This window comes from Leptodactylus fuscus, chromosome 4 (genome assembly GCF_031893055.1).
Source record: "Leptodactylus fuscus isolate aLepFus1 chromosome 4, aLepFus1.hap2, whole genome shotgun sequence".
In the NCBI taxonomy this organism is placed as follows: Eukaryota; Metazoa; Chordata; class Amphibia; order Anura; family Leptodactylidae; genus Leptodactylus; species Leptodactylus fuscus.
In genome coordinates, this window is record NC_134268.1 from 47959028 (window position 1) to 47985261 (window position 26234).

At 49.0% G+C, this 26234-nt stretch overlaps 1 protein-coding gene across 1 annotated transcript; it reads right to left on the reverse strand.

The window, feature by feature from the left end:
• Positions 1–3322: 3322 nt before the first annotated feature.
• On the reverse strand, positions 3323–6861 carry TMEM70 (transmembrane protein 70). The gene is made up of 3 exons (XM_075272127.1): positions 6667–6861; positions 5631–5742; positions 3323–3786 (listed from the first exon to the last, which is right to left on the reverse strand). The coding sequence occupies exons 1-3, from the start codon at positions 6793–6795 to the stop codon at positions 3338–3340; spliced, it is 690 nt and encodes a 229-aa protein (XP_075128228.1). The 5' UTR covers positions 6796–6861; the 3' UTR covers positions 3323–3337.
• Positions 6862–26234: the final 19373 nt, after the last annotated feature.

Genomic DNA, 26234 nt, shown 5'->3' on the forward strand with positions numbered 1-26234 from the left:
AGAAACTTTTACCTAGTCCATTTTCAACAAATAGAATTGGTTGTCTAGAAAATAAAACCTGAAAAATAACTTTACTTTGTAGCAGATTTTGCTGTGGTTTTTTGAGTCAAGGCATGTAGTGGACTGAACAGAAGGGAGAAGTATAAGTACGTGCCATATATTTCCCATTCCTGTTGTAACCAATCTTGGCTTTGGCTCAAAAAAACTACAGCAAAATCTGTAATGTGAGGCTTTAGTCTAAAAGCGGAAAACTGACTCTAAAGTTACATTTATAACTTTACTTTCACTGATGTGATGATTTGTAAGACCTGTACTTCCCATGGTATGAACCTAAAAACTGCCCACAAGGGACCATTTTTTACCTCCTTGCACCTTACCAAAGTTGGTATTGGTGCAAGGAGGAAAAGATCAGTTGCCTTGCAGCGTTAGGGCCCGTGCACACGGAGTTAATGCAAGCGCATTTTAGCATAATACACGTGTATAGAATACACGTGTAAAAATAACTCTCCCATTGACTTCAATGACATTTTTTTGCTCGTTTAAAAAACATGTAAAAAAAACACGTCAAAATACATGTGTAAAATGTCATTGAAAATGGGAGTTTTATTTTTACACGTGTATTTTTCCAAAATACATGCGCGTTTACTCTGTGTGAACGGGCCCTTAGAGTCCTTAGTTTGTATCTGACCAAGGACAACACCTGAAAGGAGTTTTTTGTGTTCTCCCCATATTTGCGTTTCCTTTGCGTACTCCAGTTTCCTCCCATATGCCATAGTGATTAGATTGTGAGGTGTATATGGGACAATGACTGGTAATGTCTGTAAAGTAGTGCTCCAGAATATGTTGACACAATACAAGTAAGAACATCAATGAAATAATAAATTGGACCCAAAATTGCTGAATAATTGGGCATAACCCCAACCAATGATCCAGATCTGCATCAATTAAAACAGCCTGGTACTGGAAAATTCACCCTTATATGTCATTTCAGGGGGTAAACTATGAAATATTTTAAGTTTCATTTCTAGAAACCGTGTGTGTGTGTCTGACCCAAGGCTTTTCAGGGTGGCTACATCAGTTAGACTAAGATCATCCAGTTTCCAGTCTGTCATAGGAGTTGACAGGAGTCTGAGAATGAGCATAGAATTTGCAACTGAATGAAGTTTGTCCTTTATATGTACTGGGTGATCAAACCATCTCAATAACTGGGGGTTCCAAACTAGTTAGGTGGGGGTAAGGTTCTAATATGACTCCTAACTCGAAGATAGTGAGATAAACATGAAGTATATTTATTTAGGTGGAAGCTCAGTTAAAAGTATATCATTTTTGTGTTTACACCAGTTTTTCCAATAAAAATAGTTGCAAATGAGCAACTTGCAACTACTTAAAGGCTATGTTCACGTTACTGTTATTAATGTCAGTTGCTGTCAAAGGATGACAGCTACGGACATCAACTGTAGCAGAGTAATGGACATAGAGGAAATCCCCTACATCTGTATCCGTTCCTAGTGACATTAAAGGGATCCTATCTTTCAAAGACATTTTTTTCTAACTAACACGTCGGAATAGCCTTAAGAAAGGCTATTCTTCTCCTACCTTTTGTTGTCTTCTCCGCGCCGCTGTTCACTTGAAATTCCGGTTTTTCTTGGTATGTAAATGAGTTCTCTCGCAGCACTGGGGGGTGGGCCCCACCGCTCAAACAGCACTGGCCCGCCGGCCACGAGAAAATGGCCGCTTCCAATACTGTGTAAGCGGCCATTTTTCTTGTGGCCGCGAGCATGCGCCAGAAGAAGACGCAGTGAAGACCTTGTTCCAGAAGATGGAGGCGGCGCTGAAGAGAGTTCTCTCGCAGCATTGGGGACGCCCCCAGTGCTTTTTGAGTGCTAGAGCCCACCCCCAGTGCTGCAAGATAACTCATTTACATACTGAGAAAATCCAGAATTTCAAGCGAACGGCGACACGGAGAAGACAAAAGGTAGGAGAAGAATAGCCTTTCTTAAGGCTATTTCAACGTGTTAGTTAGAAAAAAATGTCTTTGAAAGATAGGATCCCTTTAATGTAAACAACATGACAGATGCTGTGTTTAGTGACGTTCTCTTGCTTTTATAAGTCCTGCATGTGGACCATACACTTTCCCAGATTTTAGTCCCATTATACACTGCCTGGCCAAAAAAAAAGTCGCCTTGTGCAACAAGGTACCATTCCACCCCTGATATAATTATGAACTGTTCATGACAGGAATTTGCATATATTCTTGAATATATATAATTGAGCTGTAGCCTTTCAAGTGCAGATCATAATTAAAGGTGTGAAGCGATGTCTACCAACGGAAGAGCTACCAGAGGAAGAGATGTTAGTGCCTTCAAGAAAGGGCAAGTCATTGGTTTGCATCAGGCCAACAAATCGACCAAGGAGATAGCCAAAGTAACTGGTATCGGACAGAGAACTGTTCAGCATATTATATGAGCATGGTGAGATGGTGGAGAACCCCCCTCCAACCTTGGAAAGTGTGGGTGTAAGACTATACTAGAAGCTCGAGGTCGTATGTCCCTAAAGCGACTGGTGAAGAATAACCGCCGGAAAACCACCTTTGAGCTCACACAGATGTTCTACTCGATGGAGCGACACATTTCGGAGCGAACAATGCGACGAGAACTCAAAAGAATGGGTCTCAACAATTGTGTCGCCACACGAAAGCCATTCGTGATAGAGACCAACAGACGTCGGCGCCTGTCATTTGCAAGACACCACAAGGATTGGACTCTAGAGCAGTGGAGAAAGGTCATGTGGTCAGATGCATCACGTTTCACATTGTTCCAAAGTGATGGTCATGTCCAGGTGCGACGAGAAGCACACGAAACACTGGAATGTGCTGGAAAGGAACCTGCGCTGTCACTCACCACCCCCAACGAATCTGCGTAACCTGGGCTCCCTGATACTTGAGAATTGGATCAAAATCACCGAGTCTACACTAGACTCCATGCCGAGACGGATGCGTGCTATTATTCGTGCTCATGGTGGCCCAACTAAATATTAACACTCGCGACTTTTATTTTGGCCAGGCAGTGTATAAGAAACACAGACACAGTCTGAATGGATAAACAGTCATCTGGCACACTGAAACTTCATTTAAAGTCTATAGGACTGACAAAAAAAAAAAAAAACGCCCAAATTATGATGGACCCGCACCATGCAATGATGGCTTACTGTAAAGATAAGGGTGTTATATACTATACACGTACTGTGGCAGTAGCTCAGCTTCAGTCTGCTAGGATCAATAATACATGACCTATAAAATACAAAACATAAAAGAAATTGACACCTCAAGAAACAGGATTTATTTTTCCTTAGAGGGGGGATTTAGGTCTTCTGGATTAAAAGTGAAGGGTTTATCATAACCCATAAGGTGTTGATAATCGTTGGAACTGGGAAATAACATTGGATTTATCAGCATGGATTTCTTTTTAGCATAAAACGTTGTGAACATTTTGCTCATCCCAGGTACTTCAACATCCTCAGGAGAAAATTCAGTCCTTTTCTCCATAAGAAAAGCATTATAAGTGACTGCGGTATACAGGTCCTTCTCCTTGTTGTAATATAAGCGAATTACATATCCCTTTGTCAAAAAATGCAATGTAACCGGAGTAATGAAGGTGAAGAATCCAACCATGCTATAGAAAGCAATCTTCAATGGAAGGCTGTCCACTCCAATGCCGCTCTTTGCCAAGACCATTGGCAGAAGAATTAATGTGAACACACTGGTAGAGTAAGAGAATAACTTCACAACTGTATGAAGGGAAAAGACCACATTAGTAATGTATACCGTACATGCTAAGATTAACACTGAAGACAATGCTATAATATGTAACCTAGTACGTTTACACCATGGTGATTCACAGGAAGACAGAATATATAGCTTAGAGGACATGCACCCTCTGCTCCTTGACAGTTCCTGACATGTATCCCTAGAATGTACAGACATTAATACATGCTGCAAATTTTTAAATTTGTATATAATTAAAAGTTAAACATTTTTGCAAATATAAGTAATTAAACATTTTGCGGATTTTCTCCAAATATCTTCTGGTCACAGTCTTGTTGTCTTGATTGGTTGCCAGTGGATATGACCATGAATGCAGGAACTTTCTAAGGTTAGAAAATCAGCCATGATTTATTTATTGTGGCCGGGATATCTTCTGATACATGTAGTGTCCCTGCCTGATAACCCGGCTACAATAAGAAAATCATAGCTGGGTTCCTGACAGGTCCCAGACCACAGAAAGTTTCTGCACTAGTGGTCGTATCCATTGGCAACCAATCAAGATAACAGACTGTCACCAATAAGAAAGTTAGAGAAAATCTTAAAATTTTTGCAGAATTTTTAATTACTTATATTTGCAAAAATGTTTAACTTTTAATTATCTACAAATATAGATATGATTATGTACATGGGAATACGCCTTTAAGTGTATTGCACTATAGCAATGTAACTGTAGATTAGTGGTTCTTAACCTGCAGTACGTACACTCCAAAAGGTAGCCCTGCAGTTGCTGGGGGTAAGCGAAATATCTTCCCCGCCCAGGACGGATGCCCGCGCACGACCACGGGGGACAATGAGTGAGCTCCTTTTCATGGGTGAACGCACTAAGGCTAGGGCCCCACGTTGCGGAAACGCAGCTTTTTTTGTGGTTTTTCGAGCCAAAGCCAGGAGTGGACTCAGCAAAAGGTAGAACTATAAGAGCTTCCCTTTCCATTTGTAGCCATTCTTGGTTTTGGCTCAAAAAAAATGCAACAAAAAAAGCTGCGTTTCCGCAACATGGAGCCTTAGCTTTATTGCAGTTACAAGCATCCTGAGGAGTGAGTAGTTGTTCATTACTCAACACATTGCTCTAGGCGCTCAAATTGCGGCACGCTCCTAGGAAGAATGATGCTCAGCACGCTTCTTGGATACTCAGTGGTACCACAGCCAGTGGTGGGGGGCTGCTGCCCGACATGGGGGTCTACTGAGATAGCCATTGCATAAGTGCAAATCCAAATGAAGCCTCATTTTGTTAACATTTCTAAGTAATTGCTACTTTGGGTGGTGGTGGTGGTGGGGGTACTTGAGTAGGAGTTTCTCTCACGAGAGAGGACTTCTCTTGAAAAAGGCTGAGAAACACCGTTCTAGATAATGATTTATGAATCATTATTTTAAATTTTTAGATTGCAAACAAACACAAAAATACACAAACATGAAATATATTATATTCATTTCGACGGGAGTCAGGGAAGAAAAGAAGCATCAGAGCCTATCTTAAGGTGAATTTCTCTTCACAAAGCCCATTGAAATAAATGGGAGAGAGAAGAAACGCTAGCATTTTTTTTTTAGAAGTTGCTTTTGCAAAAAAAAAACCCACTAAAAAAAAGAAAAAAACACTAGCAGAAAAGATCTGCTACTGACTCCTATTTAAATGAATGGAAACAGTTTATGAGAGTGATTCAGCTTCAAAATCCACCTGCAAAAAACTCGGTGGGAACCTTGCCCTTACAATGATGCCGGTCCACCCGAATGGCAGAAGTCAAGTGGGATGTGCACAGGCAAAGGCCCGAGGTCTGTAGAATATCAGCCTCTCCGGACTATAAGAACATACCACGCACTGCCTTTCCCAGGTTCCCAATATAAACCAATCTGTCTTGCTCATGGTTTACTGGAGCAGAGGATGTGCTGACGAAACGGACAAACTTCACTTCAGGTACAGAAACCTAGAAAAAACAAAAAAAATGTAAGTGAACACGAAAGGAAATTCTAACAAAATGTTTGAGCCAAAGCTGTAATATATAATGTAATGTATATATATATATATATATATATATATATATATATATATATTTGAATGATAGGACATAGCTCAAGAAGTGATATTGCATAACATAAACAATAAGACATCATTGGCAGAAATCAATCCTATCAAGATACTTGCTTACGTCTTATGTACATGACCGTGTGCATGAGCGGGGCCCGTGCTTGAACATGCCGTCTATGCTCCTTAATTATCTTGGTGAAGTCTTGTTCCTCAGTCCCTGGAAGCCCTGCACCCCATGTGACCACTGAAATCAATCAGTAGCTTCAGGGGGTCACTGGAGAGGGAGTGGTCACTTATGTGATAGACTCTCACACTAGTGACAACCTAGCTTACAGACTTAGACTTTCTTGTCTAACTTTACACTACATATTCTTTGGCACAAAAAAGTTTGCAAAATGGCTGAAATTTTGGCAAAATTTCCTAAACTTTGCCGGTTTCAGGCTCTCAGTTTAGCACATCGGGTCACATCCACTTTTCAACAAGCCACGCACACGTGTCATACGAGGTGCACGGACTATGAGCAAGTGTGTAATACATAGGACGTGAGGTGTAAGCGCGGACATCCGCTTATGGGGCACTTCTATTATTTTATGTGTCCCCAGGTGTGGAATGATCATGAACAGAGCGATCAGGGACAGAGCCTGATGGATAACTACATAAGCTGTTGCCTATAGCAACCAATCAGGACATGGCTTTCATTTACCAAGAGCTCTATAAGCTGTGCCCTGATTGGTTGCTACTGGTAACAAGGCGATCACAGCGCCTTCGGCCAGGACAATATGGCAGGAGCCCCCTATATATAGGACACAATGTCACACTTCACCTGACCACCGGCCACCAGGCTACATGGCGCTCTGCTGTGTACGGACAGGAAGGCCAGACATGTCCGTGCACCCCCGACCCCAAGGCACCCGCTCCTCCGCAGCCCCGTGCACAAGGCAACCCGCAGCATGTTCGTCCTCTGTGCCGGTGACCCGGATGTGCTGCGCCTCTCATTCAGCGGCGCCACCCGGATACATTAGAGGTGCCCGGTCTGCAGGTTGTGTGCCCCGGATGTAATATAATATGATCGTCCAGCATGCTGCTCCGGTTGCGTCTAGAATGGAGTTGCTCCTGGTAGGTCCTCCCTCCAGCAACTCCAATCTAGTCACCTCACTAGTGAACGGGCTAGAATGGAGTTACTGTAGGGAGGACCTACCAGGAGCAACTCCAATCTAGACAATTCACTAGTGAGGTGACTAGATTGGAGTTGTTGGAGGCAGGGACCTGCTAGAATCAACTCCAATGTAGACTGTTCAGTACTGAAGTGACTAGAATGGAGTTGCTTAGAGGAGCTGCCGCCAGAAACTCCAATCTAGTCCCCTCACTACAGAATTGGCTAGAATGGAGTGTCTATAGGAAGGAGCCATAACTGGCTAAGACAGACATTGTATATGTATATAATATCAATAAGAATATAGGAAATCACATTCCTGGACATATATACATATGACACTCATATGTATATATATATTTATATATATGTATATATATATTTATATATATATATGTATATATATATTTATATATATATATATGTATATATATATTTATATATATATATTTATATATATATATATATGTATATATATATTTATATATATATATTTATATATATATGTATATATATATTTATATATGTATATATATATATATAGATAGATAGATAGATATACCTATATATATTACATATATAGTTTACAAATATATATTTGCCATATGGTCTGAACAGGGCGTTGACGCCGCAGCCTTACGTGTTTTATTATACATGAGTCCCCCTGCGAACTTCCGGTTGGCACATGCGCAATGGAAGGGCGGCAAGAAGACTTCCTGTTCCTTAGTGAATTAACCAGGGCTGGGTATGTACTTCAGGGTATGGTCCTCGGGTTACGACGAGCCTGCTGCAGAACCTCATTTTCTGAATGCTATACAGTGTATAGCATTCGGCAAATGAAGGCTGATTGTGTAGCAGGCTCGTCCTTGCTACGAGCAGGTAAGTATGCTGTTACCAGTTGACTTTTTCTCATTGAAATGAATAGACCAGCGTTGATTGGCCAGTTGCCAGTGATTTGGCCAATCAACGCTGGTTCTGCCAGAGGCTCGTCTGAGGAGGCGGAGTCTAACATCGGACTATTCATTCCAATGAGAAAAACTCTTGCCTGCCCGTGGCAAGGACGTGCCTGCTGCAGAATCAGTGTTCATTTGCCGAATGCTATACATATATATATAGCATTCGGCAAATAAATATATATACTGTATAGCATTTAGCAAATGAGGTTCTGCAGCAGGCTCGTCGTAACCACGAAACAGTATGCCTATACCCCTGCTAGACATGGCAAACTCTCAAAACCGGAAAGAGATCTTCGACCGGAAATAGGAAGGGCGGGACTTAATCCTTTGTTATTGTTGTCAAAGGGGGACTCATGTATAACTTGCGTCACTTTCTTGTTGTAAGTGATGATGGAAATATATGGCAATTAATAACTGATATAGAGCTAAATTCTGACGTATCGCTGTGCGCCTGATTTATCAGTATATAGTTACTGCAGGTAGGTTCATGATGGTCTCAGTATATTCTCTAGTTGCTATAGGTAGGTCCTCCTTACAGCAACTCCATTCTAGCTGTCTCACTACAGAACTGACTAGAATGGAGTTGCTGCAGGTAGGTTCATGGTCTGGGTATATTCTGTAGTTGCTATAGGTAGGTCCTCCCTACAGCAACTCCATTCTAGCTGTCTCACTACAGAACTGACCAGAATGGAGTTGCTGCAGGGAGGTTCATGGTCTCAGTATATTCTGTAGTTGCTATAGGTAGGTCCTCCTTACAGCAACTCCATTCTAGCTGTCTCACTACAGAACTGGCTAGAATGGAGTTGCTGCAGGTAGGTTCATGGTCTCAGGGTATTCTGTAGTTATTATAGGTAGGTCCTCCCTACAGCAACTCCCTTCTAGTTGTCTCACTACAGAACTGACCAGAATGGAGTTGCTGCAGGTAGGTTCATGGTCTGGGTATATTCTGTAGTTGCTTTAGGTAGGTCCTCCTTACAGCAACTCCATTCTAGCTGTCTCCCTACAGAACTGGCTAGAATGGAGTTGCTGCAGGTAGGTTCATGGTCTCAGGGTATTCTGTAGTCGCTATAGGTAGGTCCATGGTCTGGGTATATTCTGTAGTTGCTATAGGTAGGTCCTCCTTACAGCAACTCCCTTCTAGCTGTCTCACTACAGAACTGACTAGAATGGAGTTGCTGCAGGTAGGTACATGGTCTGGGTATATTCTGTAGTTGCTGCAGGTAGGTTCATGGTCTGGATATATTCTGTAGTTACTATAGGTAGGTCCATGGTCTCGGTATATTCTGTAGTTGCTATAGGTAGGTCCTCCTTACAGCAACTCCATTCTAGCGGTCTCACTACAGAATTGGCTAGAATGGAGTTGCTGCCGGTAGGTTCATGGTCTGGGTATATTCTCTATAGGTTAGTCAGTATAGGACCTATATCTTATAAGCTCCACCTACAGTAATATTAATAAAACAAACATACATTTTAAAAAAATATATATTTTATTGAAATAAAACCATCTGCACAATCCTCATCCATTTAAAAAAAAACAAAAAAACAAACAAACAAAAAGCCACCTCCACTAGTTACCAACGTAGTCTATCAACCTCCCCCCCCCCTTCCACCCACTTACCTGTCCTGGTCTAGTATTACCTGCTGTCATGGAATAAACCAGCCACTGTCGTCTCATGTGATGGGGTTACTAGAGTATAGACAGGATCACATGTGCGCCAGGCTGTACGTTGTTTAAAGAGGAGCTCTCACCTCCTGGGGCACATGCGGTGTAATACACCACTAGAAAGCCGACAGTGTGCTGAATTTAGCGCTCTATCGGCTTTCCCGTTCTGTGTCACAGGTGAAGAGCTATCAGTGCCGGTACCGTAGCTCTTCACTGTCAGAAGGGAGTTTATGACAGTCAGGAACGCCCTTCCTCCCATCAGCGCCTATAGCGCTGGACTGCGAAAGCGAGCAGGAACGCCCCCCCCCACTACTAGTCTATGGACGAGTATTATCCCCAGGAACCTTCTCCACCATCACATAGATGACAACCCATCAGGGATCTGACCCCATGCAGACAGGTGGCAGCCTGCCCAGGGACGCCCACAGCCTCCCCTCACATCAGTGCCTATAGTGCTGTACTGTGAGAGCGGGGAGGAACGCCCCCCCCAGTACTAGTCTATGCACGAGTACTATTAGGAGAGGGAGGAGGCGTTCCTTCCCGCTCGCACAGTACAGCGCTATAGATGCTGCTGTGAGGAAGGGCGTTCCTGACAGAGTATCAGAAACGCCCTTCTGATGAAGAGCTACGGTACCGGCACTGATAGCTCTTCACCGGGGCACAGAACGTGAAAGCCGACGGTGCGCTGAATTCAGCACACTGTATAAAACCGCATGTGCCCCAAGTGATGAAAGGTCATCTTTATACCCCGTGGAGAGTGAGCAGTGCAGAATGTTTATGCATACAGCTCACACCCTGGATATAAAGGCTGGGACAGTAGGATGTGGGGGCCATTCTATGTATAATGCAGGAGGAGGGAGAATATATAACACAGGGGCACTACTGTATGTGATAACTTCAGCGTCCCTGCGCTATGTAACCAGAGATACGTGATTTACTCTGCTTACACCCAAGCAGCCCCCTTCCCCAACCACCTACTTCACACATGCAGAAACACCCCAGGGACTCCACACACACTAGAAAAGCGGCAATCCCCAGGAACCCCCTCCACCAACACACAGATGACAACCCACCAGGGACCTGACCCCATGCACACAGGTGGCAGCCTGCCCAGGGACACCCACAGCCTCCCCTCACACACAGGCAGCACCCCACACTTACATGAAGATAGCACCCCACACCAGACAGCAACCTCTAAGGAATCCCCCTTCCCAAGGCACAGACGGCAGCCCCTAGGGACTGGAACCCGTATCATACAGGCAGCCCCCCAGGGTCCAGATCACAACAGCTCACAGACAGCAGTCTCCCAAGTACCGGAGATCCTAGCACACAGATGCAGGCCCCCAGCATACAGGTGGCAGCCCCCCAAGGACCGGACCACCTCCCTCCCCCAGCATACAGGTGGCAGCCCCCCAAGGACCGGACCACCACCCTCTCCTAGCATACAGGCAGCAGCCGCCCATGGACCGGACCCTCCCCCCAACACACAAGTGGTAGCCCCCCAGTGCCTGGATCACTCAGCACACAAGCAGCAGCCCCCCAGGGTCCAGATCACAACAGCACACAGGAGGCAGCCCCCAGGTCCTGGATCCCCCTAGCATACAGATGGCAGCCCCTGCGCCCCTCTCAGGATACAGATGGTAGCCCCCCCAGGGACTGAAGCCCCCATCCCCCTCAGCATACAGCAGAAGCACCCTAACACATAGGTGACAGCACCTCAGATGCCGGACCCCTCCAACACACAGGTAGCATCCCCACACGCACACCGGTGGTAGCATCTCAGAGCCCATCAACAACCCCCGCCCACATACAGGCAGCATTGCAGGAATCCCCCATTTACATGAAGGCATCACCCAAGTGACCTAAACACTACAAAGCAGTACCTCGGAACCTCCGCCACATGCCCACAGGTGGAAGTACCCAAGGGGCCACCACCAGCACCCCCTCACACACACAGGTAGCATCCCAGGGACCTCCAAACAAGGACACAGGTGGCAGCACCCTGGGACCACCTCCAGAACTCCCTCTCACACACAAGCAGTGCCCCAGGAACCCAACACACAAATTCAATACCCCTGGGATCCCATACAAACGCATGCAGCAAGTCCCCTGCCCACCATTACATGCAAGCAGCACCCCAGGGATGTTTACTCCCCCTTCAGATGCAAGCCGTACCCCAAAGACCCCCTGTCCCCCTTAGATGCCAGCAGTACCTCAAAGACCCCCTGCCAGGGGCGTAACTATAGTGACCAGCTAGAGATAGCCGGGGTCCAGTACCACTATGACAGCGGTCGAGGAAAGCCTGGTTCCCCGACCACTATATATATTGTAAATGAAAAGGGGCACCGGCATGTTGCCAGGCCCTTTTTCTTTTTTTCTATGTAGATTGTGAGCCCCACATAGAGATATACCCACATAGAGCTCACAATGTACATTTTTTTTGCCTATCAGTATGGCTTTGGAATATGGGAGGAAATCCATGCAAACACGGGGAGAACATACAAACTCCTTGCAGATGTTTTTTTTTGCCCTTGGCAGGATTTGAACACCAGGACTGCAGCGCTGCAAGGCTGCAGTGCTAACCACTGAGCCACCGTGTGGCATGTAATACTGTGGGGGTGGGAACTTCGGGGCATATAATACTGTGTGTGTGTGGGGGGGGGGGGGGGGCGGCACCGCTGGGCATGTAATACTGTTTGGGGGTGGGGGACACTGCTGGACAGTGGCGTAACTAGGAATGGCGGGGCCCCATGGCGAACTTTTGACATGCCCCCCCCTTTCCTGACCGACACCGAAGACCTCCCGCCGCATTCCTGCACGCGCTATTATGCCCCATAGTGGCCCCTGCACACAGTATTATGCCCCATAGCGGCCCCTGCACACAGTATTATGTCCCATAGTGGCCCCTGCACACAGTATTATGTCCCATAGCGGCCCCTGCACACAGTATTATGTCCCATAGTGGCCCCTGCACACAGTATTATGTCCCATAGTGGCCCCTGCACACAGTATTATGTCCCATAGCGGCCCCTGCACACAGTATTATGCCCCATAGCGGCCCCTGCACACGGTATTATGTCCCATAGCGGCCCCTGCACACAGTATTATGTCCCATAGCGGCCCCTGCACACAGTATTATGTCCCTTAGAGGCCCCTGCACACAGTATTATGCCCCATAGCGGCCCCTGCACACAGTATTATGTCCCATAGCGGCCCCTGCACACAGTATTATGCCCCATAGCGGCCCCTGCACACAGTATTATGTTCCATAGTGGCCCCTGCACACAGTATTATGTCCCATAATGACCACCCATGAACAATTATTATACTCTGGTGTCTTTTCAGACCCCAGAGTATAATAAACGGAGACCAAGGGTGATACAAACATAAAAAACACTGTAACTTACCTATCTCCCGCTCCGCTGCAGTCTTCAGTGGCGTCGGCCACCTTTAATGACGTACGGACGTCACATGACCCGGGCCTAGTTGTGTGATGTTTATTATGTTCTCTTACCTTTCCGGGGCCTCCGATCATTATACTTGGGGCTCTGAAAATAGTATAATAGTAGTATTAAAAAAAAACCTAGTATAATAATAGTGCTTGGGGGCCCCGCGGTGTCACTTACCGATCCCGGCCGCTGCCGGTAACAGCCTATTAAAAAAAGAAAAAAAAGGCAGGGGTAGCTACCCCGGTAGTGACGCCACTGCTGATGGGCATATAATCCTGTTTGGGGGGGAGGACACTGCTGGGCATGTAATACTATAATACTGTGGCGGGGGGGGGGGGCACTGCTGAGCATAGATGCCAGCAGTACCCCCAAAGATCTCCTGCGCCCCCTTAAATGCCAGGAACACCCAAAGGACCCTGTCTCCCTCCATGCCAACAGACTCCTATACCACCCTAAACATCAATCCAATCCCCCAGACCCTCCAGGATACAGTCCGATGTAAAACATCACTCTCTTTTCAGCCTCATTCAACGTGCAGTCCCATGTAACTACATCACGCCTTCCCTCAGCTTCACCCAACATGCAGTCCCATGTAACTACATCACTCTCTCCCCTCAGCCAACATACAGTCCCATGTAACTACATTACTCTCTCCCCTCAGCCTCATCCAACATACAGTCCCATGTAACTACATCACTCTCTCCCCTCAGCCAACATACAGTCCCATGTAACTACATCACTCTCTCCCCTCAGCCTCATCCAACATACAGTCCCATGTAACTACATCACTCCTCCCTCAGCCTCATCCAACATACAGTCCCATGTAACTACATCACTCTCTCCCCTCAGCCTCATCCAACATGCAGCCCTATGTAACAACATCACTCGCTCCCCTCAGCCTCATCCAATGTGCAGTCCCATGTAACTACATTACTCCTTCCCTCATCCAACATGCAGTCCATGTAACTACATTACTCTCTCCCCTCAGCCTCATCCAACATGCAGCCCTATGTAACAACATCACTCGCTCCCCTCAGCCTCATCCAACATGCAGTCCCATGTAACTACATCACTCGCTCCCCTCAGCCTCATCCAACATGCAGTCCCATGTAACTACATCACTCGCTCCCCTCAGCCTCATCCAACATGCAGTCCCATGTAACTACATCACTCTCTCCCCTCAGCCTCATCCAACATGCAGCCCTATGTAACAACATCACTCGCTCCCCTCAGCCTCATCCAATGTGCAGTCCCATGTAACTACATCACTCTCTCCCCTCAGCCTTATCCAACATGCAGTCCCATGTAACTGCATCACTCTCTCCCCTCAGCCTCACCCAACATGCAGTCCCATGTAACTACATCACTCTCTCCCCTCAGCCTCATTGAACATGCAGGCCTATGTAACTACATCACTCTCTCCCCTCAGCCTCATCCAACATGCAGTCCCATGTAACTGCATCACTCTCTCCCCTCAGCCTCACCCAACATGCAGTCCCATGTAACTACATCACTCTCTCCCCTCAGCCTCATTGAACATGCAGGCCTATGTAACTACATCACTCCTTCCCTCAGCCTCATCCAACATGCAGTCCCATGTAAAACAAACCTCTCTCTCCCCTTCCAGCCTCCATTACCACGCTACAATCCTCTCTGCTTTCTGTTCTCCAGCTCCATGTGCTCGGCTCCGGCTTCCTCTATACAGCACCGAGCAGTGATGGCCGAAACGCCGCCCTCCTCTGAGAGGCCACGCCCCTTCCGGTGACATCATACCTACCAGGAGCAACTCCATTCTAGTCACGACCATGCTGCTCCTGCAATGTTACAGGGATAGTGGCCGGGGCTTACTGCTGCTCCAGCAATGTTACAGGGATACTGGCCGGGGCTTACTGCTTCTCCAGCAATGTTACAGGGATAGTGGCCGGGGCTTACTGCTTCTCCAGCAATGTTACAGGGATAGTGGCCGGGGCTTACTGCTGCTCCAGCAATGTTACAGGGATACTGGCCGGGGCTTACTGCTGCTCCAGCAATGTTACAGTGATAGTGGCCGGGGCTTACTGCTTCTCCAGCAATGTTACAGTGATAGTGGCCGGGGATTACTGCTGCTCCTGCAATGTTACAGGGATAGTGGCCGGGGCTTACTGCTGCTCCAGCAATGTTACAGTGATAGTGGCCGGGGCTTACTGCTGCTCCAGCAATGTTACAGGGATAGTGGCCGGGGCTTACTGCTTCTCCAGCAATGTTACAGGGATAGTGGCCGGGGCTTACTGCTGCTCCAGCAATGTTACAGTGATAGTGGCCGGGGCTTACTGCTGCTCCAGCAATGTTACAGGGATACTGGCCGGGGCTTACTGCTTCTCCAGCAATGTTACAGGGATAGTGGCCGGGGCTTACTGCTTCTCCAGCAATGTTACAGGGATAGTGGCCGGGGCTTACTGCTGCTCCAGCAATGTTACAGGGATACTGGCCGGGGCTTACTGCTGCTCCAGCAATGTTACAGTGATAGTGGCCGGGGCTTACTGCTGCTCCAGCAATGTTACAGTGATAGTGGCCGGGGCTTACTGCTTCTCCAGCAATGTTACAGTGATAGTGGCCGGGGCTTACTGCTGCTCCAGCAATGTTACAGTGATAGTGGCCGGGGATTACTGCTTCTCCAGCAATGTTACAGTGATAGTGGCCGGGGCTTACTGCTGCTCCTGCAATGTTACAGGGATAGTGGCCGGGGCTTACTGCTTCTCCAGCAATGTTACAGGGATAGTGGCCGGGGCTTACTGCTGCTCCAGCAATGTTACAGTGATAGTGGCCGGGGCTTACTGCTGCTCCAGCAATGTTACAGTGATAGTGGCCGGGGATTACTGCTGCTCCAGCAATGTTACAGTGATAGTGGCCGGGGCTTATTGCTGCTCCAGCAATGTTACAGTGATAGTGGCCGGGGCTTACTGCTGCTCCAGCAATGTTACAGGGATAGTGGCCGGGGCTTACTGCTGCTCCTGCAATGTTACAGGGATAGTGGCCGGGGCTTACTGCTTCTCCAGCAATGTTACAGTGATAGTGGCCGGGGCTTACTGCTTCTCCAGCAATGTTACAGGGATAGTGGCCGGGGCTTACTGCTGCTCCAGCAATGTTACAGGGATAGTGGCCGGGGCTTACTGCTGCTCCAGCAATGTTACAGGGATAGTGGCCGGGGCTTACTGCTTCTCCAGCAATGTTACAGTGATAGTGGCCGGGGCTTACTGCTGCTCCTGCAATGTTACAGGGATAGTGGCCGGGGCTTACTGCTTCTCCAGCAATGTTACAGGGATAGTGGCCGGGGCTTACTGCTGCTCCAGCAATGTTACAGGGATAGTGGCCGGGGCTTACTGCTGCTCCAGCAATGTTACAGTGATAGTGGCCGGGGCTTACTGCTGCTCCAGCAATGTTACAGTGATAGTGGCCGGGGCTTACTGCTGCTCCAGCAATGTTACAGGGATAGTGGCCGGGGATTACTGCTGCTCCAGCAATGTTACAGGGATAGTGGCCGGGGCTTACTGCTTCTCCAGCAATGTTACAGGGATATTGGCCGGGGCTTACTGCTTCTCCAGCAATGTTACAGGGATAGTGGCCGGGGCTTACTGCTTCTCCAGCAATGTTACAGTGATAGTGGCCGGGGCTTACTGCTGCTCCAGCAATGTTACAGTGATAGTGGCCGGGGCTTACTGCTGCTCCAGCAATGTTACAGGGATAGTGGCCGGGGCTTACTGCTTCTCCAGCAATGTTACAGGGATAGTGGCCGGGGCTTACTGCTTCTCCAGCAATGTTACAGGGATAGTGGCCGGGGCTTACTGCTGCTCCAGCAATGTTACAGGGATACTGGCCGGGGCTTACTGCTGCTCCAGCAATGTTACAGTGATAGTGGCCGGGGCTTACTGCTTCTCCAGCAATGTTACAGTGATAGTGGCCGGGGCTTACTGCTGCTCCAGCAATGTTACAGTGATAGTGGCCGGGGCTTACTGCTGCTCCAGCAATGTTACAGTGATAGTGGCCGGGGCTTACTGCTTCTCCAGCAATGTTACAGTGATAGTGGCCGGGGCTTACTGCTGCTCCAGCAATGTTACAGGGATAGTGGCCGGGGCTTACTGCTTCTCCAGCAATGTTACAGTGATAGTGGCCGGGGCTTACTGCTGCTCCAGCAATGTTACAGTGATAGTGGCCGGGGCTTACTGCTTCTCCAGCAATGTTACAGGGATAGTGGCCGGGGCTTACTGCTGCTCCAGCAATGTTACAGTGATAGTGGCCGGGGATTACTGCTTCTCCAGCAATGTTACAGTGATAGTGGCCGGGGATTACTGCTGCTCCTGCAATGTTACAGGGATAGTGGCCGGGGCTTACTGCTTCTCCAGCAATGTTACAGGGATAGTGGCCGGGGCTTACTGCTGCTCCAGCAATGTTACAGTGATAGTGGCCGGGGCTTACTGCTGCTCCAGCAATGTTACAGTGATAGTGGCCGGGGATTACTGCTGCTCCAGCAATGTTACAGTGATAGTGGCCGGGGCTTATTGCTGCTCCAGCAATGTTACAGTGATAGTGGCCGGGGCTTACTGCTGCTCCAGCAATGTTACAGGGATAGTGGCCGGGGCTTACTGCTGCTCCTGCAATGTTACAGGGATAGTGGCCGGGGCTTACTGCTTCTCCAGCAATGTTACAGTGATAGTGGCCGGGGCTTACTGCTTCTCCAGCAATGTTACAGGGATAGTGGCCGGGGCTTACTGCTGCTCCAGCAATGTTACAGGGATAGTGGCCGGGGCTTACTGCTGCTCCAGCAATGTTACAGGGATAGTGGCCGGGGCTTACTGCTTCTCCAGCAATGTTACAGTGATAGTGGCCGGGGCTTACTGCTGCTCCTGCAATGTTACAGGGATAGTGGCCGGGGCTTACTGCTTCTCCAGCAATGTTACAGGGATAGTGGCCGGGGCTTACTGCTGCTCCAGCAATGTTACAGGGATAGTGGCCGGGGCTTACTGCTGCTCCAGCAATGTTACAGTGATAGTGGCCGGGGCTTACTGCTGCTCCAGCAATGTTACAGTGATAGTGGCCGGGGCTTACTGCTGCTCCAGCAATGTTACAGGGATAGTGGCCGGGGATTACTGCTGCTCCAGCAATGTTACAGGGATAGTGGCCGGGGCTTACTGCTTCTCCAGCAATGTTACAGGGATATTGGCCGGGGCTTACTGCTTCTCCAGCAATGTTACAGGGATAGTGGCCGGGGCTTACTGCTTCTCCAGCAATGTTACAGTGATAGTGGCCGGGGCTTACTGCTGCTCCAGCAATGTTACAGGGATAGTGGCCGGGGCTTACTGCTGCTCCAGCAATGTTACAGTGATAGTGGCCGGGGCTTACTGCTGCTCCAGCAATGTTACAGTGATAGTGGCCGGGGCTTACTGCTGCTCCAGCAATGTTACAGTGATAGTGGCCGGGGCTTACTGCTGCTCCAGCAATGTTACAGGGATAGTGGCCGGGGCTTACTGCTTCTCCAGCAATGTTACAGTGATAGTGGCCGGGGCTTACTGCTGCTCCAGCAATGTTACAGGGATAGTGGCCGGGGCTTACTGCTTCTCCAGCAATGTTACAGGGATAGTGGCCGGGGCTTACTGCTTCTCCAGCAATGTTACAGTGATAGTGGCCGGGGCTTACTGCTGCTCCAGCAATGTTACAGTGATAGTGGCCGGGGATTACTGCTGCTCCAGCAATGTTACAGGGATACTGGCCGGGGCTTACTGCTGCTCCAGCAATGTTACAGTGATAGTGGCCGGGGCTTACTGCTGCTCCAGCAATGTTACAGTGATAGTGGCCGGGGCTTACTGCTGCTCCAGCAATGTTACAGGGATATTGGCCGGGGCTTACTGCTGCTCCAGCAATGTTACAGTGATAGTGGCCGGGGCTTACTGCTTCTCCAGCAATGTTACAGTGATAGTGGCCGGGGCTTACTGCTGCTCCAGCAATGTTACAGGGATAGTGGCCGGGGCTTACTGCTTCTCCAGCAATGTTACAGGGATAGTGGCCGGGGCTTACTGCTGCTCCAGCAATGTTACAGGGATAGTGGCCGGGGCTTACTGCTTCTCCAGCAATGTTACAGTGATAGTGGCCGGGGCTTACTGCTTCTCCAGCAATGTTACAGTGATAGTGGCCGGGGCTTACTGCTGCTCCAGCAATGTTACAGTGATAGTGGCCGGGGCTTACTGCTTCTCCAGCAATGTTACAGTGATAGTGGCCGGGGCTTACTGCTGCTCCAGCAATGTTACAGTGATAGTGGCCGGGGCTTACTGCTGCTCCTGCAATGTTACAGGGATAGTGGCCGGGGCTTACTGCTTCTCCAGCAATGTTACAGGGATAGTGGCCGGGGCTTACTGCTGCTCCAGCAATGTTACAGTGATAGTGGCCGGGGCTTACTGCTGCTCCAGCAATGTTACAGTGATAGTGGCCGGGGATTACTGCTGCTCCAGCAATGTTACAGTGATAGTGGCCGGGGCTTATTGCTGCTCCAGCAATGTTACAGTGATAGTGGCCGGGGCTTACTGCTGCTCCAGCAATGTTACAGTGATAGTGGCCGGGGCTTACTGCTGCTCCAGCAATGTTACAGGGATAGTGGCCGGGGCTTACTGCTGCTCCAGCAATGTTACAGTGATAGTGGCCGGGGCTTACTGCTGCTCCAGCAATGTTACAGGGATAGTGGCCGGGGCTTACTGCTTCTCCAGCAATGTTACAGGGATAGTGGCCGGGGCTTACTGCTTCTCCAGCAATGTTACAGTGATAGTGGCCGGGGCTTACTGCTGCTCCAGCAATGTTACAGGGATAGTGGCCGGGGATTACTGCTTCTCCAGCAATGTTACAGTGATAGTGGCCGGGGCTTACTGCTGCTCCAGCAATGTTACAGTGATAGTGGCCGGGGCTTACTGCTGCTCCAGCAATGTTACAGTGATAGTGGCCGGGGCTTACTGCTTCTCCAGCAATGTTACAGTGATAGTGGCCGGGGCTTACTGCTGCTCCAGCAATGTTACAGGGATAGTGGCCGGGGCTTACTGCTTCTCCAGCAATGTTACAGTGATAGTGGCCGGGGCTTACTGCTGCTCCAGCAATGTTACAGTGATAGTGGCCGGGGCTTACTGCTTCTCCAGCAATGTTACAGTGATAGTGGCCGGGGCTTACTGCTGCTCCAGCAATGTTACAGTGATAGTGGCCGGGGCTTACTGCTTCTCCAGCAATGTTACAGTGATAGTGGCCGGGGCTTACTGCTGCTCCTGCAATGTTACAGGGATAGTGGCCGGGGCTTACTGCTTCTCCAGCAATGTTACAGGGATAGTGGCCGGGGCTTACTGCTGCTCCAGCAATGTTACAGTGATAGTGGCCGGGGCTTACTGCTGCTCCAGCAATGTTACAGTGATAGTGGCCGGGGATTACTGCTGCTCCAGCAATGTTACAGTGATAGTGGCCGGGGCTTACTGCTGCTCCAGCAATGTTACAGTGATAGTGGCCGGGGCTTACTGCTGCTCCAGCAATGTTACAGGGATAGTGGCCGGGGCTTACTGCTGCTCCTGCAATGTTACAGGGATAGTGGCCGGGGCTTACTGCTTCTCCAGCAATGTTACAGTGATAGTGGCCGGGGCTTACTGCTTCTCCAGCAATGTTACAGGGATAGTGGCCGGGGCTTACTGCTGCTCCAGCAATGTTACAGGGATAGTGGCCGGGGCTTACTGCTGCTCCAGCAATGTTACAGGGATAGTGGCCGGGGCTTACTGCTTCTCCAGCAATGTTACAGTGATAGTGGCCGGGGCTTACTGCTGCTCCTGCAATGTTACAGGGATAGTGGCCGGGGCTTACTGCTTCTCCAGCAATGTTAGAGGGATAGTGGCCGGGGCTTACTGCTGCTCCAGCAATGTTACAGGGATAGTGGCCGGGGCTTACTGCTGCTCCAGCAATGTTACAGTGATAGTGGCCGGGGCTTACTGCTGCTCCAGCAATGTTACAGTGATAGTGGCCGGGGCTTACTGCTGCTCCAGCAATGTTACAGGGATAGTGGCCGGGGATTACTGCTGCTCCAGCAATGTTACAGGGATAGTGGCCGGGGCTTACTGCTTCTCCAGCAATGTTACAGGGATATTGGCCGGGGCTTACTGCTTCTCCAGCAATGTTACAGGGATAGTGGCCGGGGCTTACTGCTTCTCCAGCAATGTTACAGTGATAGTGGCCGGGGCTTACTGCTGCTCCAGCAATGTTACAGGGATAGTGGCCGGGGCTTACTGCTGCTCCAGCAATGTTACAGTGATAGTGGCCGGGGCTTACTGCTGCTCCAGCAATGTTACAGTGATAGTGGCCGGGGCTTACTGCTGCTCCAGCAATGTTACAGTGATAGTGGCCGGGGCTTACTGCTGCTCCAGCAATGTTACAGGGATAGTGGCCGGGGCTTACTGCTTCTCCAGCAATGTTACAGTGATAGTGGCCGGGGCTTACTGCTGCTCCAGCAATGTTACAGGGATAGTGGCCGGGGCTTACTGCTTCTCCAGCAATGTTACAGGGATAGTGGCCGGGGCTTACTGCTTCTCCAGCAATGTTACAGGGATAGTGGCCGGGGCTTACTGCTGCTCCAGCAATGTTACAGGGATAGTGGCCGGGGCTTACTGCTTCTCCAGCAATGTTACAGTGATAGTGGCCGGGGCTTACTGCTTCTCCAGCAATGTTACAGTGATAGTGGCCGGGGCTTACTGCTTCTCCAGCAATGTTACAGTGATAGTGGCCGGGGCTTACTGCTTCTCCAGCAATGTTACAGTGATAGTGGCCGGGGCTTACTGCTGCTCCAGCAATGTTACAGTGATAGTGGCCGGGGATTACTGCTGCTCCAGCAATGTTACAGTGATAGTGGCCGGGGCTTACTGCTGCTCCAGCAATGTTACAGTGATAGTGGCCGGGGCTTACTGCTGCTCCAGCAATGTTACAGTGATAGTGGCCGGGGCTTACTGCTGCTCCAGCAATGTTACAGTGATAGTGGCCGGGGCTTACTGCTTCTCCAGCAATGTTACAGGGATAGTGGCCGGGGCTTACTGCTGCTCCAGCAATGTTACAGGGATAGTGGCCGGGGCTTACTGCTGCTCCAGCAATGTTACAGTGATAGTGGCCGGGGCTTACTGCTGCTCCAGCAATGTTACAGGGATATTGGCCGGGGCTTACTGCTTCTCCAGCAATGTTACAGGGATAGTGGCCGGGGCTTACTGCTTCTCCAGCAATGTTACAGGGATATTGGCCAGGGCTTACTGCTTCTCCAGCAATGTTACAGGGATAGTGGCCGGGGCTTACTGCTTCTCCAGCAATGTTACAGTGATAGTGGCCGGGGCTTACTGCTTCTCCAGCAATGTTACAGGGATAGTGGCCGGGGCTTACTGCTTCTCCAGCAATGTTACAGTGATAGTGGCCGGGGCTTACTGCTGCTCCAGCAATGTTACAGTGATAGTGGCCGGGGCTTACTGCTGCTCCAGCAATGTTACAGGGATAGTGGCCGGGGATTACTGCTGCTCCAGCAATGTTACAGGGATAGTGGCCGGGGCTTACTGCTTCTCCAGCAATGTTACAGGGATATTGGCCGGGGCTTACTGCTTCTCCAGCAATGTTACAGGGATAGTGGCCGGGGCTTACTGCTTCTCCAGCAATGTTACAGTGATAGTGGCCGGGGCTTACTGCTGCTCCAGCAATGTTACAGGGATAGTGGCCGGGGCTTACTGCTGCTCCAGCAATGTTACAGTGATAGTGGCCGGGGATTACTGCTGCTCCAGCAATGTTACAGGGATATTGGCCGGGGCTTACTGCTGCTCCAGCAATGTTACAGTGATAGTGGCCGGGGCTTACTGCTTCTCCAGCAATGTTACAGTGATAGTGGCCGGGGCTTACTGCTGCTCCAGCAATGTTACAGGGATAGTGGCCGGGGCTTACTGCTTCTCCAGCAATGTTACAGGGATATTGGCCGGGGCTTACTGCTTCTCCAGCAATGTTACAGTGATAGTGGCCGGGGCTTACTGCTTCTCCAGCAATGTTACAGGGATAGTGGCCGGGGCTTACTGCTGCTCCAGCAATGTTACAGGGATAGTGGCCGGGGCTTACTGCTGCTCCAGCAATGTTACAGGGATAGTGGCCGGGGATTACTGCTGCTCCTAAAGTGTACGCCAATTACTGTGCTGAGGTGTGAGGAGGAAGATTACATACACTAGGACGTAATCTGTCTGGCTGCCACTAGGTGGCGCACTCCCTCCATTAAACAGGCGCACTATACAGACTTCTGCAGCTTGCTCCCCCTACTGGTGAATGCTTTCTATCTTTCTGAATGGTCAGATCAGATATATCATATGTTTTACATGCACTGCAATAGCATACACCAAGGGTGACCAATGGACACCATTGACTAGAATAACAAATAAGTTGCCCTTGCTTTATTTCTTCAGGCGATTTTTGTCAGTCACTGCAATGGAGACTGCATTGAATGCAGCGTCCAGTATGCGCACATCTGCACCCGAGTGTATGTTGTTCTGGTCCATCAGAGGACAAAAGCAAGGGCCAACATGGTCACTGTATGCAGTTAAAACAATAGCGTTGAAGCCCAAGCTACTCTGTATGCAGTAGGCCACACAGTCCCGGGCCATTCTGGGCTACTTCAGGAAGTTGGGTTGATTCTATATTTTTTGGTTAAAGGAAAAAAGTAAAGAGCTTTCAAAAAAGTTTCATAATAAATGAACGATTTCTGGTGTAATTATTATGGCCATAAACAGGGGTCTGTGTTTCACTGGGGACTAATGGGTTGTTCTTGCAGTGGCTTAGCTGCCATGATGGCTTACTCGCTCTCACGTACAGTAACTGTTGCATGGTGGATGATATTTTTACAGAGCTCATACACACATTACGACTCAAACCCACAGTGATCTGTGCTGCAGGTTGTAAACTCACAGCATGGTCAGCTATTGATAGGGGTTCACCTGTGGCGTTCAACCTTTGCAATGCCAAAAGAGATAGGATAGGTCATCAGTATGGTCCAACACCGGGGGGCACATAGATCAGCTATTTGGCAGCATCTAATTCAAAAGGGGAAAAATCTTTTTCTACCACCTTTTTAAGCATATGCTAGAGAGTCTTATTAAAGTGCTTCACTAACCCATCTGTCTGGGGGTGATACAGAGGTCTGTATGCGGGTAATTTTAAACAGCTTGCATCGCTCTTAGCTCTTTCATCACCTTTGACATGAACGGTGTGCCTTGGTCGGTCAGTATCTCTTTAGGTATGCCTGTCCTTGAAAGCATATAGAATAATTCACAGGCAATACTCTTTGATGTCGTATTACGCAAGGGAACCGCCTCAGGATAGCGAGTAGCGTAATCTAAGACAACCAGAATATATTGGTGACCTCTAGCTGACTTGACTATTGGACCGACCAAGTCCATACCAATCCTTTCAAAAGGCACTTCAATGATGGGCGGGGGAACCAAGGGACTACAAAAATGTGGGGCTGGGGCATGTACCTGACACGTAGGACAGGACGCACAGTAGTCCTTCACTTCCCTGTACACGCCTGGCCAATAAAATCTTTGGAGAATCCTCTCCTGTGTTTTCTCCGCCCCTAGGTGTCCCCCAAGCACATGATTATGGGCCATATCAAGTACCATACGGCGGTATGGCTTTGGTACGATAAGCTGCTCCACAATTTCCCCATTACTTTTTGCAACTCGATACAAGAGGTCATTATTCATAGCAAAATGTGGGAATTGGTGGTCAGCATCAGGTTCCTGAAGCACATTGTTAATAACTGTCACATTATCATGAACATTAGCAAGAGTGGGATCTCTCAACTGTGCAGTACCAAAATTAGCCCGTGAGACCTCTAATTCAGGTATGTTAGGCTCAGGAGCTGGGGAAGAGACATCATCTTCCTCTCCAGCTAGGACCCGTAACAGAAAGGTGTCATCTTACTAATACACTTTGGGCATAGGCAGGGTTTCCACCTTTGGCTGTGTGGTTGTACCTTTCAATGTGATACGCGCGTATCACATTGAAAGCAATAGGGAAAAAAGCAGCCCATTCATTTCAATGGGGAGTGCACGTAGGCCGGCTCCCATAGAAATGAATGGGATCTGCGGCTTCTGGGTTCTCATTCTGAACGTGTTTTACGCTCAGAATCAGCTGAGCGTAGACTCAGTGTGAATGCACCCAAACAGATCCTAATATCTCTATTGTGACCTTGGACATGGGGTAGTCTTTGACATCCCCATGGATACAACAAACACTCATACGTTTGTCCGGGATAAAGTCCCCAGCTATCAAGCTGGCATGCACCAGAGTGACCAGGCTACCAAAGTCCAACAAGGCCTGGACAGAATGGCCATTCACCTCAACTTGACAGACCTGAGGCCCAGTCTTTAGTCCCGATGCCACAGCACAGACAGGTCTGGCAAATAATGATCGACGCCCACCAGGGTCACAGTCCATTGGCTCAGAGGTGACTGGGCACTGGGCAGCAATATGTCCCTCACTCATGGCATCTCCAACACTGTACCAGCCCTGGTTTCTCCAGCAGAGAGTCCCTTCTTGGGCTGGTGGACTGCCTAGAAAACACATCTCCAGCTCTTTTCCCTCCGTTCTCAAATAACGGAACAGTCTTAAAGGGAAGTGCCCTTCATCGGGTGTTCCTGGGGGATGGTTGCGCTGTAGGGTCATCACAGAGTTCTGCCTCAGTCGCCAGGTATCTCTCCAGAAGGCTGACGAGCTGGTTGGCATCTTTGGGGTCTCCATGTCCAACCCAGCGCTGCAATGCAGGAGGAAGAGCTCTGGTGAACCGGTCTAGGACAACCTTCTCCACCATCTTTGCAGGGGTACAGGTGTCTGATTCCAGTCACTTTTTCACCAGGTGAATCAGGTTGTACATCTGGGATCTAGCAGGCTTGTCCATATGGTAACTCCAGGTATGTACCCCCCGGGCACGAGCAGCAGTGGTTACCCCCAGCCGAGAAAGAATTTCCGCCTTCAACTTATCATAGTCCTGGACATCTTGCTGGCAGAGGTCATAATAGGCCTTCTGGAGTTCACCGGTCAAATAGGGTGCAATGGCGTCTGCCCAGTCAGCAGCTGGCAGTTTCTCCCGTTCGGCCACTCTCTCAAACACAGTCA

Coding starts and splice junctions, on each gene's coding strand:
- TMEM70 (XM_075272127.1), bottom strand. CDS start 6,795: ATGCTGCGGGTTGCCTTGTGCACGGGGCTGCGGAGGAGCGGGTGCCTT. Junction 5,743..6,666: donor GCCTGGTGGCCGGTGGTCAG/GTGAAGTGTGAC, acceptor TGTTTTTTCTAG/GTTTCTGTACCTGAAGTGAA. Junction 3,787..5,630: donor CCTGGGAAAGGCAGTGCGTG/GTATGTTCTTAT, acceptor CCCTTCATACAG/TTGTGAAGTTATTCTCTTAC.